The sequence below is a fragment of the Dasypus novemcinctus genome, chromosome 18, assembly GCF_030445035.2.
Source record: "Dasypus novemcinctus isolate mDasNov1 chromosome 18, mDasNov1.1.hap2, whole genome shotgun sequence".
Classification (NCBI taxonomy): domain Eukaryota; kingdom Metazoa; phylum Chordata; class Mammalia; order Cingulata; family Dasypodidae; genus Dasypus; species Dasypus novemcinctus.
In genome coordinates, this window is record NC_080690.1 from 15,595,780 (window position 1) to 15,608,599 (window position 12,820).

At 56.5% G+C, this 12,820-nt stretch overlaps 2 protein-coding genes and 1 non-coding gene across 5 annotated transcripts; 1 reads left to right on the forward strand and 2 right to left on the reverse strand.

The window, feature by feature from the left end:
• Positions 1–6,024: 6,024 nt before the first annotated feature.
• Positions 6,025–6,095, reverse strand: TRNAG-GCC (transfer RNA glycine (anticodon GCC)). Its single transcript has one exon. It is a non-coding gene; the product is annotated as a tRNA-Gly (tRNA).
• Positions 6,096–6,980: 885 nt separating this feature from the next.
• On the forward strand, positions 6,981–9,643 carry LOC131274303 (heterogeneous nuclear ribonucleoprotein C-like 2). Of its 3 annotated transcripts, none has more exons than XM_058279729.2 (5): positions 6,981–7,188; positions 7,268–7,413; positions 7,526–7,639; positions 7,994–8,127; positions 8,978–9,643. In XM_058279729.2, exons 2-5 carry the CDS (start codon positions 7,335–7,337, stop codon positions 9,002–9,004), a joined length of 354 nt encoding a protein of 117 aa, XP_058135712.1. In that variant the 5' UTR covers positions 6,981–7,188; positions 7,268–7,334; the 3' UTR covers positions 9,005–9,643. The 3 variants fall into 3 exon arrangements, with proteins under 3 accessions (XP_058135712.1, XP_058135711.1, XP_071065180.1); XM_058279728.2 differs by having other exon boundaries at positions 6,982–7,188; positions 7,526–7,654; XM_071209079.1 differs by lacking the exon at positions 6,981–7,188 and having other exon boundaries at positions 7,198–7,413; positions 7,526–7,654.
• Positions 9,644–10,730: 1,087 nt separating this feature from the next.
• On the reverse strand, positions 10,731–11,719 carry EXOSC6 (exosome component 6). Its single transcript, XM_004474803.4, has one exon. It carries the CDS (start codon positions 11,690–11,692, stop codon positions 10,874–10,876), a length of 819 nt encoding a protein of 272 aa, XP_004474860.1. The 5' UTR covers positions 11,693–11,719; the 3' UTR covers positions 10,731–10,873.
• Positions 11,720–12,820: the final 1,101 nt, after the last annotated feature.

The window sequence follows — 12,820 nt, forward strand, 5'->3', positions numbered from 1 at the left end:
CTAGAGTCAACCACCCGCATAAAAGAACTCAAGGAAGAATGCTGTTTCCCGTCAACTTTGGGAGGAGGCAGCTTCTGAAGGCACCTGGCCTCTCACTCTAGTAGTCCAGCAAGTCATGGCTGGCCCGCATTATTTTGGGCCTGCTCACCACATCCTCTTTATCCTTTTAGTGGGACCATGTATCTTCAAAATTCTAATTAAGTTTATTTCTTACAGAATCAATGCCTTGTTAGTCATGAGGGGATTTCATTCAGTTCCAACCAGGGTGTGAGACCCATCTTCCCTCAACCTCAATAGAATAACCCTATGGCCCTAACCAGCAGCAAGTAACTACAGAAGAATGACCATTGCCCCTCATCACCCACTTAAGATTAAGGGTGTGGACTCTCTGAGGGGGGAATTGAGGCAGGATAGTACAGTGAAAGGGGGAAGGTGGCTGGCCCAGCAGACAACATGGCCGACAGACCCAAGAAGCTCCTCTTCTCTTCAACCCCACCCGGGGTCCTTTGATCCTGCCCCGGGCTCTCCTGTGGCTCCTCGGAAGACATGAAAGACACAGGGTTGTCAAGCCTGAAGGAAACTTCAAGGTCGGCTTCTTGAGGATGGTGAGTGATGCTGATGTGCAGGCCCAGCTACAAAATCTGCAGGGCCCAGTGCAAAATGAAAAGGTGGGGCCCCTTGTTTCAAATGACTAAGGGGACAGAAGATCATGCACCAAGCGTGGGGTCCTCCTGAGGGTGGGGCCCTCAAAGCCAGCCGTGTGTCTGGGAGCCTGGGGAGGCCGTCCTAACCGCTCTTGCTGTCTGGTGTCCCCTCTATCCCTTCTTTAAACTTCAGGTCCAAAGAGGCAGAGCATGTAGGCACCAAGGTCCTGGGATGGAGCCAGGCTCCAGGCTCTCAGCACACAGGTCCCTGCTCATCCTTGTGGACATGCCTCTGGACTCATTACAGCCAGGTGGTTCCTGCCCCACCCCAGATATGACCTCAGACTTTCCTGCAGAGAACCCTCCCCCAAACGGTATGAGGAACCAGCCAGCTGCCCTCTGGGTCACTGGAGAATCCGGACTGATCTGAGCCTTTCTCTGTCCAAACGGTAATGGGAGTTGTGTCCTCAGCTGTCCCTGGTTTCCCTAAATGCTTCTCTGCACAGTTTCCACTTAGTCCATGGAACTTACCAGCCTCATGCATGCTCCCAGCAGGAGTCTCCGCTCAGCCTGGCCACCCATGGAGGACAGAGTCCTGCTTCTGCTTCCCTAGCCCTGGCTGTCCAGTAGGAACAGGGCTGGAGAATTTAGGACTCCTTTGTATTTCCTTCTCAAAAATCTCTTGGTACAGCTGGGCCCTGAGCCTCAGCAGAGTTGCAACCCCTACTCTCCAGTTCATTGAACTCACCCAGGACAACTGGCAAGGAGGTAAGGATGGACAACCACCACACCAAGAAACCAAGAGTGTCCACAACTGCAAGCAAGAGAGTCCCATCCATTAGCCATATGGGATTGAAGCCCCCTCTCAATTAGAGGTGGAGAGTGGGCATCACCATCCCAGAATTCTCAGGATTGGGGAATAAAATATGGGCAAGTGGACTTACTGGTATTCTACTATAGACTTATTGTGATTCTAGCAATGGAAGAAATTATATCACCGATGTGCAGACAGTGGTGATAAGTGGTGCTGAAGGCAGGGAGAGGGAAAAAGAGGTGTAATATGGGGGAATTTTAAGAACTTGGAGTTGTCCTGAATGACATTGCAGGAACAGATGCAGGACATTATATATATCCTGCCATAACCTACAGAATAGAGTGGGAGAGAGTGTAAACTACAATTTAAACTATAATCCATGCTTAGTGGCAATGCTCCAAAATGTGTTCATCAATTGCAATGAATGTACCACACTAATGAAAGAAGTTGTTAATGTGGGGAAAAGTGGGAGTTATGGGGAGTGGGGCATATGGGAATCCCTTATGTATTTTTTTTTACAGAGTTTTGAATTTTTTAATCCCCCCTTGTGACTTTTTTTTTTTTTTTGCATGCTGTCTGTTCTCTGTGTTCATTTCGCTGTACGTTCTTCTCTGTCTATTTTATTTATTTTCCCTTCCCTCCTTGCAGCTTGCTTGCTGTCTGCTCTCTGGGTTCATTTGCTGCCGGCTCTTTGTATTCTTTTGTCTTCTTTTGTTGTGTCACCTTTCGTTGAGTCAACTCTCCTCAGCGTCTGCGGGCTCCTTGGCGATCCACAGCACGCAGGCAAGTCTGCCTTCACAAGGAGGCCCCGGGACGCGAATGGAAGGCCTCCCAAATGGTAGACAGGAGCCCAACTGATTGAGCCACAGCTGCTTCCCTCCCTTATATTTTTTTATGTAACATTTTATGTAATCTAAGTATCTTTTAAAAATAAATAAAAAATACATTTTTAAAAAATCTCCTGGGAAGTGGATTTGGCCCAATCGATAGGGCATCCGCCTACCACATGGGAGGTCCAAGCTTCAAACCCAGGGCCTCCTGACCTGTGTGGTGAGCTGGCCCATGCGCAGTGCTGATGTGTGCAAGGAGTGCCGCGCCACGCAGGAGTGTCCCCTGCATAGGGGAGCCCCACACGCAAGGAGTGTGCCCTAGAAGGAGAAAGCTGCCCTGCGCAAAAATGTGCAGCCTGCCCAGGAGTGGTGCCACACACACGGAGAGCTGCCACAGCAAGATGACACAACAAAAAGAGACACAGATTCTGGGTGTCGCTGACAAGAATACAAGCGGACACAGAAGAACACACAGTGAATGGACACAGAGAGCAGACAACTGGTGGGGGGGGGGGGGGGGAAGGGGAGAGAAATAAATAAAAAATAAAAATACCTTAAAAAAAATCTGCTAACACTTAGTCCATATGCTTAATCAGCAACTGTATAATTCTACCATACACCTTTTTTTTTTTTTAACTTTTTAAAAATTGTGGTTGAGGGGCTCCTAATTTGAACTCTAAATCTGTTAAATTCACCTTGATAGGAACTGATAAAACATGACTGGCCTCTCTAGTGACGAGCCTGGCACCAGGAGTACCCCATACACCAGCCTCCTGAGGCCCAGAGTTCTGTCCAGCCGGGGTGCCGAGCGTGGCCCCTGCCTCCTGCTGGGGGCCCGTGGCCTTGCCGGATGCTTTTCTTTCCTGTGTCTGTGAGGTTGTCTGCCTGAGCGCCACCATTGCATGAACTTTCAAGCTATTAGGTAAAATGAGCTTGCTTTGCTCCTCCCTCCAGCCAGCTGGCTCTTTCAGATGCGCCACCCAGCAGCTTAGCACAGAGGCAGGTGTGGGGCGTGGGCCTGGCAGCCGCAGGCCAGTGGGCAGGCAGAGGCTGCCTCCTGGCTCTGTGTCCTGGACTGGCAGCAGTGGGGGCACTTGAAAATTCACCCTGACCGGGGCCGGGTGTCTCTGAGGACCCAAAGATCCCAGACATCCCTCCTTCGGGCTTTTGACGGTAAAATGGCCAAATTCCAGGGTCTGGGATGGGGGGGGGGGGGATTCCCTGGTCGGTTTGTTTTGTTTTTAAAGGGTGTGACCTGGGCACAGTCCTGGGTAGGTGGGCCCAGGCCCACAGGAGGCCTGGCCGGGCTGCCTGCTGACTGGAGTGGGCGCTCCACTTCGTGCCTTCTGGGGAGCACTGCCCACTGCCCAGAGCTGAGGAGAGGGGAGCTGAGGAGAAGAGGCTGAGGAGAGGAGGCTGAGGAGAGGAGGCTGAGGAGAGGAGGCTGAGGAGAGGGGAACTGAGGAGAGGAGGCTGAGGAGAGGAGCAGGGCGGGGGCTGCCAGGAAGCCGGGGCTCGGTGCACTCAGCCTCTTCTCCCGCCCCCCTTCCTTGTCCTCTCACGCTCTGCGCTGCTCTCGTGCTCTCTCTTTAGATTTAGACATGGCTGGAAAGCCCAGGCCCAGTCAGGCCCAGCCAGGCCAGAGGAGGCAGCATGGCACAGCCGTCTTCTGGTGAGTCTTTCTGGGCTTGCCTGCTGGGGAAGTGGAGGAGGGAAGGAGGCTGGGGGCTGGCTTGTTTGGGGCTCTGGGTTCACCTGAGTTGGGACAGGGACCCCTGGGAGGTTCGCTCAGCCTGTTGGTCACCCGGGAGACATAAGCTCAGGCTGCCTGGTTCTACCCACGGTGGCACCTGAGGAGGTTACGTCTCCCTCAGCTCGGGTGTTGTCCATGAACTGAGGAGTTGACCCAGCTCATTCCAAGGCCCTTCTAGCCACTACTCTGTTGACAGAGACAGGGTGGCCCTTCTCCTGCCTGGAGCCACGGGACATGGGTTCTCTGAGGGCAGCCTCATCTGGGGGAGGTGGGGGCACCTGGGGGCTTTTTCCAGGTATAGAAGTTTGGAAAGTAGCAAATGAGAACTTTTCTGGCTGAGATCTTGACCCTACCTTGGAAGCTTAAAAAATTTTAAAGAAATCTCCATTTCAGAAAGGTGCTCACCGACTTCTCTCTTCTCCGTCCCCTCAGCTGGGCATTCATCACGGCCGCACGCAGCTCCTGCCTTGCCGTGGGCTTTGGGTAGTTTCTGTTACTGGAGGTGGGGAGCAGAGGGGGCGGTGGTTGCTGTTAGGCACAGCACTGCTGCACCCACCTGGTCCTGATGGCCCCAGTCTCTTGGATTTTCGCTTTGCACTATCTCCCTGGATGTGGGATGGCAGCCCGGAATGTGGGCTGCTCTGAGATGTCTCTGTACCTCCGGGTTACCCTCGAGAGAGATTAGGCCAACTCTCCTTGCCAGCTGCAGCCTGAGTCACCCTGTAGTATATCAGTGTGGGAGGCTTTTCCCCTGCTTTTCTTTGGGGCTGATTAATGGGATGTGTACTTGTGGGAAACTCATAATTTTTTAAACTTGCATTTCTTCAGTGCCAAGCTGCATGTGACTGCGTGTTTTGTCCTGTTGTGTGTGAGAGTCTTATCTAGAGGAGTCTGTTTACATGGTTTTGTAATTGTCTGTCTGATGGAAGGTAAGAGATTGTCACAGTCACCTCATGTTTTTTAACGTGGCCATCTTTAAGGCTGGTGAACCCCTTCCTTACTTCCTCAGTTTGTCGTCTTCTTCCAGTTTCATGTTTCCTGCTTCATCTCTTTGCCCAACAAGTCCCAGGGGAGCTTTGGGGTAGGGTCACACATAGGGGGAACTGGGGAGCAATGGAGAGTGATGACATCTGTCCCACAGGGGCTCAGAGTCCACTCAGCGAGCACCTGGCATTCAAGGTCAGGTGCAGAGGCAGCCTCCTCAGGACCCACTTGTCCTCAGGGTGCCCAGGGGCTCGGGCAGCAGTGGGTGGGCAGCTGTCCTGGCACCTCTGGCCCCTTGGGGTGGTGCTCAGCAGAGAGGCAGGCTGAGGGTGGGGTTCCGGTGAGCACTGAACTGCTGGATGAGTACTCCGTGAGAACTGGTCGAGTCCAGGCCACGTGGCTTGGGCCTCAAAATCGAATTTGTCAACGTGGAGGGAAAGGTTTGCGGTGGAAAGACTGCCCCAGGTCCGCTGCCCCTTACTCCTTAGCCTGGCCCTGGGCTTGAGCTCTGCCCTCAGCGCCATTCAAACGGCGCTTTTTGTTTCCCTTTTTGTGGGCAGTCCCTGCTTGCAAACTGTATCCATTACCGCAGGTGACCAGGTGAGGGCTGCGGTCGCCGAGCCGGTGTGAGCAGAACACTGCTCCTTTGGACAGATGGCAAGGCCCCCGTCTCCCGGCACGTGCCTCTGGCTGAAGTGTGGGGGACAAAGGAAGGCAGGACAGGGTAGTTCTGGGAAGGACTGCCAGAGACCCCCTACCGGCAGCAGGCGCTGCTGAAACTGCGCATGCGCCCTGACCTCATCCTGCCTCGGTCTCAACTTGGGCAGTTCCCGGTGCTTGGCGAGAAGTCGCAGAAGCCTCTGCTCTCAGCAGTCAGTAAGATCCCATTCTTTCATAGGGCTCTTATCTGGCTACTTTAAAAAAAAAAAGAATCCACATTTAAAACAGTAATTTTAAAGAATAGGAATAAGGAAGGATAGGATACAAAAACTTGCTTTTTGCATTGGCCGGGAATCGAACCCGGGCCTCCCGCGTGGCAGGCGAGAATTCTACCACTGAACCACCAATGCTCTGGCGAACGTGCTTCTTCCCCAGTGGCTCAGGTGGTCGACCTAGAGGCCCCGCGGGCATCTGCGCTCCACCACAGTGCCCTGAAGGTAGGGACGGGTGGGGGAGCCCTCTCAAGCCTCCTTTGCTGTCCTGGATCACTTTCCTTACCCCGAAGATGGGCTCCGACGACCGGAATCGGGATCCTGCGGAACTCCAGCAGCGAGCGGCTCCGGCCCGCCCACCCGGACCTACCAAAGCCAGAAAGTGGGCGTGGGAGGGCCAGAAGTCTCGCCTACAGGGCTGCGGACCCTGCGGATAGAAGGGGAAGGGGCTAGGAGAGCCCGCCTCCCCCCTGCCCCGACCCCCGAGCGACCGTATCCTGCTGTCTGAGGTGGGACTGGAAGTTCCTCCAGATGTGATCCCGCAAGGCCCAGCCCAGGACCCGGCCGTCCCTCTGCACCCAGAGCCCCCACGCCCACCACCGTGGGGCAAGTTTCCTGAAGCGCACGAGAAGGGGGTGAGGCCTGGCCGTGGGAGTCTGGGACCTTTTAGACGCGTCCTCTCCCGGGGCTGGAGGGAGCAACCGGAAGGCGGCCGGGCCCTCACCCTGCCTGGCGGGCTGCCAGCACGGACTCCGCATCCTGGCCATTCCCACATGAGTATTAAAGGCTCTCACACCCCCGCCGTGGCTTTGGGCCCTGATTTGCCTCTTCCCTTTCATCCTGTGCCAGACTAAGATCTGAAATGTCAGCAGCACCGGGATTAGGCAGGGCAGCCTTGCGAGGGCCTGGCTCAGGCTGGGGTACCAGGTAGGCTGCTGGCCAGAAGGCCGCAGGCGATTGCCCCTCTCCTGCCGCCCAGGGCCAGCTGGGGGAAGCCGATTTGCAGGAACTCTGCTAGCACCTTGCTGTGGTCTCCCAAAGTGACCCTGGGCAAGTCCCCAGGGGCTCTTCTGATGGAGAATCCTGGGACAATAAGGCAAACTGCAGGCTCCCTAAGTTAAACTGGGCATGGGCAAGGATTCTGACCCTGGGCAGTGACACTTCCCTTTTGTCTCTGCAGCAGCAACTACAACCTGGACTCCAGGCTGTACCGGGAAGACGCCCCCTACAGGTGGGTGGGCCTACCTTGGTCCTCTGGGCAAGCAGGTGGGCCTGGTGGGCCTGACACCCTCTCTGGCCTCTCCCTGTAGGGTGTATGAATACCAGAGGATCCCCCCCCTCATCAACCATGTGCCTGTCAAGATCAGGAGGACCCACATGGGCATGGGGGTCAAGAGCCGCTTCAGTTCCCACAAAGCCCCCAAGAACAGCCACCTGGCTCCGGGGCAGATAAAGCGTGAGTGAGGAGGCCTGCCCCTTACCTGACCAGCAGTGAGGCCAGGAGTGCTGGCAGCACCCCCTGGACCCTGAGCCAGCGTGGACACCAACTCCAGCCCCTCTCCCTGCAGTCCGGACTGAGGACCTGTGCTCCATCAGGGGGGAGCTGAGCCAGATCAAGGCCCAGGTGGACAGCCTTTTGGAGAGTCTGGAGCACATGGACCAGCAGAGGAATAAGCCTGCAGGTCATGCTCCCCCAGGTGACGGTCCCAGGTGGAGTCTCTTGGCAGGGCTCCAGTTCCCCCACCCTGAAGGAGGGGTGCCCAGGGCCATGATTGGACTTTCCCAGTTTGCAGGTCTTCTCCACTGCCCACTGGGACCCACATGGGCATGGGGTCAAGACCACTGTGGCTCAAGGACTCTAGCTTCCGGATTTGACCCTTACTTCACCCACTTAAGCAGCTATCTGGAGCCTGGGCAGTGTCCCAGCCCACCTCCCTCTTGCCCTCTCCAGCCCTAGATGCCCTAGGTCAACACTGCCTCTGGAGTCAGCCAGGACCTCCAAACCCAGCCACTGACCGATGACTCTCCCCATTCAGGGATCAAGGACAGTGAAGAGACCCATGGGGCTGAGGGGTCTACATGCAGAGCCACTGAGCCCCAGCAGGAGCCCAGGGCCCAGAGGGCCCCTCCAGAGCACAACTCAGGGGAGGGAACGAACGTGGAGGAGACAGTGAGTGGTGTGGCCCTCCCCCCATCCTCACCTACTTGCGTTTGGGTCCTGTGGACTCCTTGTGAGCAAGGGAGGGGGCTAGGTTTGTGCAGGAGCCCCAAGTGGTGGGGTGCACAAGACCGAGAGGAAGGATGGCTCTTGCCCGCTTTTTACCCCCACTCTGGGGGTACCAAGGCCAACTGCTGGCTGAAACACCACCTCCTTCTGATAGACAGGGGAGTTGGGGGAGGATGCATTGAACTTTATAAAGGGAATGTCACTGGTGTGCCCCATGGTCCAGCCTCCTTGCATGAGAACCACCTGATGAGCTTGTTAAAACCCAGATTTCTTCACCCCACCCCCAACCAACTACCCCAGGACCCTTGAATTATCTGCATTGCTCAACATTCCCCAGGGAAGCTGTGGCACACACTGGCCTCCCTGGATGGAAAGTATGGCCAAGTCTGGAACCAATATAAGCCCTTTGTGCAGCATTAAAGGCCTACACTACTTGCCCCACCTGCCCCACCTCCCCTATCAGTGGCCCCAGAGGTAGTCTGTCTGCATTGCTTTGTGAGCCTTCCCAGCAAGACTGTGGCTGCTGGGGCCTGGCAGCAGAGAGCTTCCCTTCCTCCAGCCTGCCCCACTCTGCCCGTGGCCTGCTGGGCTCAGGAGAGCCCTCATCCCTGTCCAAGGTCTGAATCATCTCCAGTGGGAAAAGGAAGGACTAGAGGGAGAGAATGCTTTCTCTTGCCTGGTGGTCCCAAGTTCCTGAGTACCAGGAAGTCTAGAGTTAACAGTGGGCTGTCCCAGCAGAACTTCACAAAAGGCCGTCCTTTTTCTAGCCAGAGTCCTCTTTTTTGTCCTACAGGTGAAGAATCACACACGGGACTGGTAGGGCAGCCAGTAGGGGGCTGGAACCCTTCCCAAGCGGCTCTCTTCCTTGCCTCCCAGGGAACTCCAAGCAATGAGAATGGTGGAAAGGCTTGGCCAGACCAGCCAGGAATCCTCCCACAGCTTTGGACATCGTGTTTTCGGATGATTATGCGGGGGTTGGCAGGGCCAGGGGAGGGAGGAAGCCTCAAAAAGCCAAGGCCTGGTCTGGCATGGGGCAGCTGGGTGGGGTCCCCAGGAGCCTAGGGCATTCCCAGCCCTCTCTGTGTGCAGATGCTGCTCTTGCAGCTCTTGTCCCTTCCCAGTGTCCCACCAGTTGCTGGGTCCAGCAGTCCTGTGTGTGGAGTATCATGCAGCTGCCAGGTCCAGGGAGCTTTCTCCAAGCACGGTGGTGCACAGGAAACATAAGGGTATCCCTGCAATCCCCTCCCAGTCTGAATGAATTGTTGGGACCTGGGTGTGTGCCTCACAAAACCCCTTTTGGTTCTAGACTCCCCATCCTCCGGACTCAGCCATCCTTGAGACTAGGTATATCATTTTTATGCCATTTCTCTCTTATCTCTTGCTGGTGTGATACTATGTATTCAGGAACTGCTCTGGAAAATGTAATTAAGTCAGAAGTAATAAAATAAAATTCACATTTCTTTTTTCTGGTCAGGGTTCCTGATGTGGTCTCAAGAGCCTCATTCTGGTCCTTGGACTGTCCAAAGTCCAGCCTTTCCTAGAAGTTAAGCCCTCAAGAAACTAAGCATGTCATACCAAGCCAGGGTGCAGAGAAGGGCTCAGGCTGCATCGCTTTCTGAACAGCGGTCTTGCTTGCCTGGCTTCCTCCAATCCAGGCCTGAGCTCAGACCTGCAGGGCTCAGGAGCCACAGGGCAGAAGACATCAAATGGACAGTCAGGCCAGCTCTGCCCCAAGGATGGTCAGGCTGTATCTGGTTTCCCAATATCCAAGGGCTCTTATTCCTGGCAATTCATCTGTCCTCTTCCAAGCCTGAACTCCTGGGCCAAGTTCCCGGGGATACCAGGACATGAAGGCAGTCTAGGGCCCCCCACTGCTTCTTAGAGGCCTGTGGCTGTGCTGCTCTTCCTGTGGCACCTGGAAGGATGGGATCTGGTTTCCACTGCTCAGCCCTGCAGTGTACTTGGCCAGTCCCCAGCACTGAATCCAGGGGGTAGGAGGTACACATACAGAAAGCCACACAACTTCCCCCAACTCGTCATAGCTCAGCAGTTGCCCTCACTCTGGTACTTGGAGGGAAAGCCTCCCTTCCAACACAGCCCCTGCAACTGCTTCAGATATTTCAGCCTGTCTTCTGGTCAGGTAGGCCTAAGGGACAAGAAACACACTGCAATGCTGTCCAGAGTCCTTGGCACCAGAGGTCCAAGAACACACTACTCAAAGAGCCTTTTTAAAAATCCTGTACCAAGAAGAACCATAACAAAAGACATTTTTCAGATGTAAAAGGATTTCTGTTTTGTTTTAGCTCAGAAAGCACCCTATCCCCTAACCACCCACTCAAAAGCAGCCCAGCAATATAGGAGGGAGTCAATGGCCAGCCTGCTCCAAATCCCATTTTCCATATAAGTCACTTCCAACCTGAAGCCAGGCCGAATTCACAGGTTTCTTCAACAAGGTCGTAGCTGGGAGCCAGCTCAAGTAGAAAAGTTCCTAATTCTTACAAAGTTTTGTAGAAACCTGTGCCAACAGCTGTCCAATGTGCATCAGTTCTGTGTGGAAAGGGGAAAGCTACTGCCAAACCCTGGTCTCTCCAGATCCTTTCAGGTTCTCGGCTGCTGTCTGGCGTGGGTCCTTTTTGGGGGCAGCAGCAGCACGGTCCCTCGGTGTCTGTCGCTGCTCAAGCCTCTGGGCTCAGGGAGGGGCAGAGGCACCCCTCCGGCGAGCAGCCCTCACTAAACACTGCTGCAGCACGGGGTAGAGGCGCTGGCAGCCTTCCAGGCCCAGGCGCACCGCCTCGGCCCAGCTCTCAGTCGGGCCACCCTCCCCGCTGCCCAGCAGCCCGGCCACCTGGTTCAGCACTGGCATGAGCGCCACGGTAAGGCCGGCGGCCGCGCGCTCCTCTTCGAGCCGCGTGGGGTCCAGCAGCCAGGCGGGCGCGGGTCCCGGAGCACGGCTCAGGCCGCAGCCCACCACCAGGTCGTACATCTCGATGCCCGCGTCGGCCAGGGCGAGCGCAGCGGCCGTGAGCGCGGCGGCCAGCGCCGAGCCGCCGTCCTCGAGCAGCAGCGCCGACACCTCGAGCTGCGCGCGCGGGTAGCGGCCCAGGCGCACGGCCGGCTCGAGCGCCTCCTGCAGCGCCAGCGCCAGCTCTCGCTCCTCGCCGCCACCCGGGGGCGCGCGGCGCCGGCGGCCAGCGAAGGGCGCGCGGCGGAAGTCGCAGAGCAGGCGGCCGCGCAGTGCGGCCGGGGCCTCGCCGCCCGCCCCGGCTGGGCCGCCGCCGCGCTCGCCGCCTTCGGCCTGGCGCGGGCCCGACACGGCGCACAGCACCTTGGTGCCGCCCGCCTCCAGGTAAGCCGAGCCCTTGGCCTGACTCAGCAGCCCGGCGCGCGCGTACACGGGCCGCAGCCGCGTCGGGTCGCGGGCGGCTGGCGCCTCGTCCTCGTCGGCAGCGTACAGCTGAGGTGGCTGCGACTCCTCGGGCCCGCGGATGCGGCGGTGGTCCCCGGGCATGGCGGCTCCGGCCGTGGGAGCCACTTCCGCCCGTCGGCCCTGCCTCGCGTGCCGGCTCTTCCGCCCGTTTAAAGACACGCGCTCGCGCGAGGGCTCTCGGGAGCGTGGCGGCCGGGCACGGCGTGGCCACAGCGCCCCCTGCCGCCTTGGAGGGAGAAAGGCGGCCCTGCCGAGTCCCAGGTCTGCGGCCGGACGCTCAGGGTTCGATGGGTACGACCCATGCAGCAAGCCACGGACCTGGGCCGGCTGACCTCTGGCCTCCCAGGCCAGGACGCTCCGAGAGCGTCCGGTCCCCTACTCCTTTGTGGGTTGTGGTTAATTTTGCATTTATTTGCTGATTATTTTATGTCGTGTTCCTCACTGCTCTAAGGGGGAAGGACCTTTTTTTTGTTCTCTTGTACCTTTGTATCGAGCTCCCTCGATAGAATTTTCTCCCCACACTAGACTGTGTAATCATCTCACATGGAGGTACTTGTTGAAGCCATGACCTCACCCCCATGCCTGTCACAGTCCTGCCTTTCCTCTCCCTCCACTCTGCCAACAGGGCTGAGTGACCTTGGGCCCCAGAACCCCCCTGCTATACCCCAAGGATATTCACATAAGCTGCCATCAGCAAGGAGCACCTTTTAACCTCCCCTTACACTACTTTTTCCAAATCCAGATGTCTTTGGACTCAGGCAAACTGGACTCTGGGCCAGGCCAGTCTCCACCATCACTGTCATCTCTGGGTTAAGGAAGCAGCAGTGGTAGATCAGGGGAGAAGCAACGGCTGCACCCTAAACACCTCCTATACCAGAGAGCACCTGACTTCACAACCCCATCTTCATAGCAATAGCTGCAAAGGAAGGGGAAATGGGACACTAGAGAGGGTCTCCTATCAGAGGCAGCTCTCCAAGAAAAGGGGAGGGGAATGTTTCCAGTAAGCCTACAGATCACCATTTGATTTATTAGTGCCCCCTCTCCATCTCACCCCACCCCTTCTGCCTCCACCTCCACATGTCTCAAGGCAATCCCAGAGACCATTCCCAGAGTTCAGAGGGTCTGAGCCTGGACACGGCAAGGATTGGTTATTTCAGCCAGGAGCCAGCTACAGCCAGTGTTTAACTTATTACACAGACACCCAGAGAA